The 2,839-nt window shown below is 35.2% G+C and overlaps 1 protein-coding gene across 1 annotated transcript; it reads left to right on the forward strand.

Annotated features, from left to right (window-relative positions):
• Positions 1-240: 240 nt before the first annotated feature.
• LOC135687369 (TNF receptor-associated factor 3) lies at positions 241-2,255 on the forward strand. Its single transcript, XM_065203915.2, has 2 exons — positions 241-461; positions 887-2,255. The coding sequence occupies exons 1-2, from the start codon at positions 313-315 to the stop codon at positions 2,184-2,186; spliced, it is 1,449 nt and encodes a 482-aa protein (XP_065059987.1). The 5' UTR covers positions 241-312; the 3' UTR covers positions 2,187-2,255.
• The last annotated feature ends 584 nt before the right edge of the window (positions 2,256-2,839 follow it).

Here is a 2,839-nt window from a genome sequence, read left to right on the forward strand (position 1 = left end):
ATCATTAATTATAAACATCATGTTTGTTACTTAATTGTATGTTCATTTCATTTTGTAAACCGGCAGCCTATCGGTATATAAACAGTGATGAATTCATAAATGTTTAAAAAAATGTCATCAAAAAAAAGAATGCTAGGGGAGTGTACATCATCCCTCATTTCTCGCAATTTGATTGGCTTGATTTGACGGGAAGTTTAACCGTTTGGAAATGCCGCGGGAATGACCATAGATCATTTGGATTTCCCCTTGGCCTAAGGATGAATCATTGGCAAAAATGTAGCATTGAAGAACTAGAAATCTGTTTCTTAGCCAATGGCAGTTGTCAACGTTCGAAATTTTGATCCAAAGACGTATAACTACTTTCGAGACTTTGAATTTGAAGAACAACTCAGCGAATCGTTGAAATGTCCAATTTGTATGAAGCTTCTGATCGCGCCACTGCAACTGGAATGTGGCCACAGGTGAGAACTAATCCATTTTCCCATGATCAGGCGTTTTCCCTTTTTCTTGCGCTCATCTAATTGCCAATTATTATGTAAAGTAAATAGTAAATTTGCATAAAATTCCAGCGAAAGTGTGACGTCATAGAAAAGCTTTTTTAGAATTTGGACAAAAACCTGGCCTGGCGATACCTCTTAAGGGGTGGGCAATCAATTTTTTCAAGGGGGCGGCCACATGAGAAACCTGAACTATCTTGGGGGGCCGTATCAACGTAAATTTCTTTATAATTATATGAAATTATGGTGTAGGGCAAGTGTGAAAATAGTCTTAGAAAACTAAATGAAAAACGCCCTTGCTATAGCTATTACTAACAAACTAGTACACTTCACTTATTATCTTTATTTTTGACCTTATTGTAAACATTCTTTGAAATTGTCCATTGTAGAATATGTACACCTTGTTTTGAAAACCTTGCCAATGGCCCACGCCCTGATGTGAAGTTATGCCCTAAAGACTTGGAGGAAATAGCTTTCTTTTTTCAAGACAGATCTGCATTACGTCAAATAATAGAATTGAAAGTTTTCTGCCCTTTTAAAAAGCAAGGCTGTAATTGGGTAGGCATGATAATCGATTTCATTGTCCACAAGGAAAGAGATTGTATGTTTGCTGGTGACTGGGAGACATGTGAATTCTCTATTATTGGTTGCAACAGGAAAGGATCCAAAGAAGAAATTTATTTGCATTATAAAAAAGACTGTGCAATTCACTTGAAGTATTTTGCAAAGGTATTAAAAAAACTGCATTTGGTCAATGTACAGGCTAGCTCATTTGAAGAAGGCATTTTATTTACCAACAAAGAGTGCCAAAAGAAGATTGAAGAAGACAGTGATAGTATTCTAGCAATTGCAACATCTTTGGAAGGGCTAGACCATGCATTGAAAAAAGTATGGTTGCAAGTAAATGCTGTTATGACAGAGCAAAAAAAAATTGAAGATAAATCTTGTTTGATGCAAAAAGATATGAACCTTGACACAATGTTAATTGTTATCAAAGAATTATGGAAAAATTTTGATGCACTAAAGTTGAATATAGGCCATGTAGAGACTGGATTAGATGAGAAGTTAGTTAGCCAATTAAAAATTTATCCAAATTCTATTTCACCTCACAACAGTGTGGGAAAATTAAAGAACCTTGAAAAGGAAAGAAAAACACGAAGGGAAAATCTAGCAGATACAGATTTGAGGATTCGTCTATATCAGGCAACAACTTATGATGGCAAATATGTATGGAAAATTGACAATTATATTCGTCGAATGAAGGAAGCGAAAGAAAAGAAAATAATTGAGCTATTCTCACCTCCATTATTTAGTGACAATTTTGGGTACCGGGTTTCTTGTAAGATTTACCTCAATGGAAAACCCTCTGAAGACGGCTATGGCACCCATGTTGCTTTCTACATGGTTTTAATGAAAGGAGAATTTGATGCTTTGCTTCGATTTCCATTCCCAAGAATTTTGCATGCTACCTTGCTTGCCAAAGATCAGAACTACAACATAGAAAAGGTAATTGAACCTACAAATACTGAGCCCTTCCAAATGCCAAAACAGGAAATGAACACTCCTGTTGGATATAACATGTTTGTCTCTCATGTTGAATTGGCAACCAGTCAATACCTGTGGGATGATGCACTCTTCTTCAAAATTGATTTTTCACACAAATCACCATCCTTCTCATATTATTCCTGAGTATCATTTGTTGATTTGAATTTGTTGTCAAAGATGATGTAGCATTTTTTTCTATTCTGTGGTCATCAATTACATTTCTTAATGCCTGGTCAAACACTTCAAGCAATTCACCAAAAATAGTCCCAATTCTGTGACACAATTTCGATGATGCTTATGAATGCTGGATTTGCTATATATATGATTTATGTCAAATTTTCTGCGGATTTCAGTTCGTTGGGTAGGCCGTTTAAAATCTGTGGCCCGATTGAGATAAGACTTTTGGATCCAAATGTTGTTTGATTAGGTCTAACATGGGCTAAGTTATTTGGGTTTCTTAATGAATAATTTGATGAACGTAATTTAAAAATACTCTGCATAAAAGGTGTTTCACTGTTTTGAATATTTCAATGCACAGAATTTTTTGACGAGCGACGAGCATCGTGCATTTGTCTGCCATCACAAGCAGATCATTATACGAACTTGTGTGATCATTAGAGAGAAATCTTAGGGCACGTTCTTGTATCTGTTCAATTTTCTGTAATGATTTAGACGATGAAAAATACCAGACCAAGGGACAATAACTGAAATTAGAATTATACAAAGCTCTGAAAAATAATCTTGGAAACCAATGAACTACTTTAATCTTTTAAGAACATTTAATTGTGTTGCAGCTT

The sequence above is a fragment of the Rhopilema esculentum genome, chromosome 10, assembly GCF_057945365.1.
Source record: "Rhopilema esculentum isolate cy_ngs chromosome 10, ASM5794536v1, whole genome shotgun sequence".
Taxonomy (NCBI): Eukaryota; Metazoa; Cnidaria; class Scyphozoa; order Rhizostomeae; family Rhizostomatidae; genus Rhopilema; species Rhopilema esculentum.

Coding starts and splice junctions, on each gene's coding strand:
- LOC135687369 (XM_065203915.2), top strand. CDS start 313: ATGGCAGTTGTCAACGTTCGAAATTTTGATCCAAAGACGTATAACTAC. Junction 462..886: donor CAACTGGAATGTGGCCACAG/GTGAGAACTAAT, acceptor TGTCCATTGTAG/AATATGTACACCTTGTTTTG.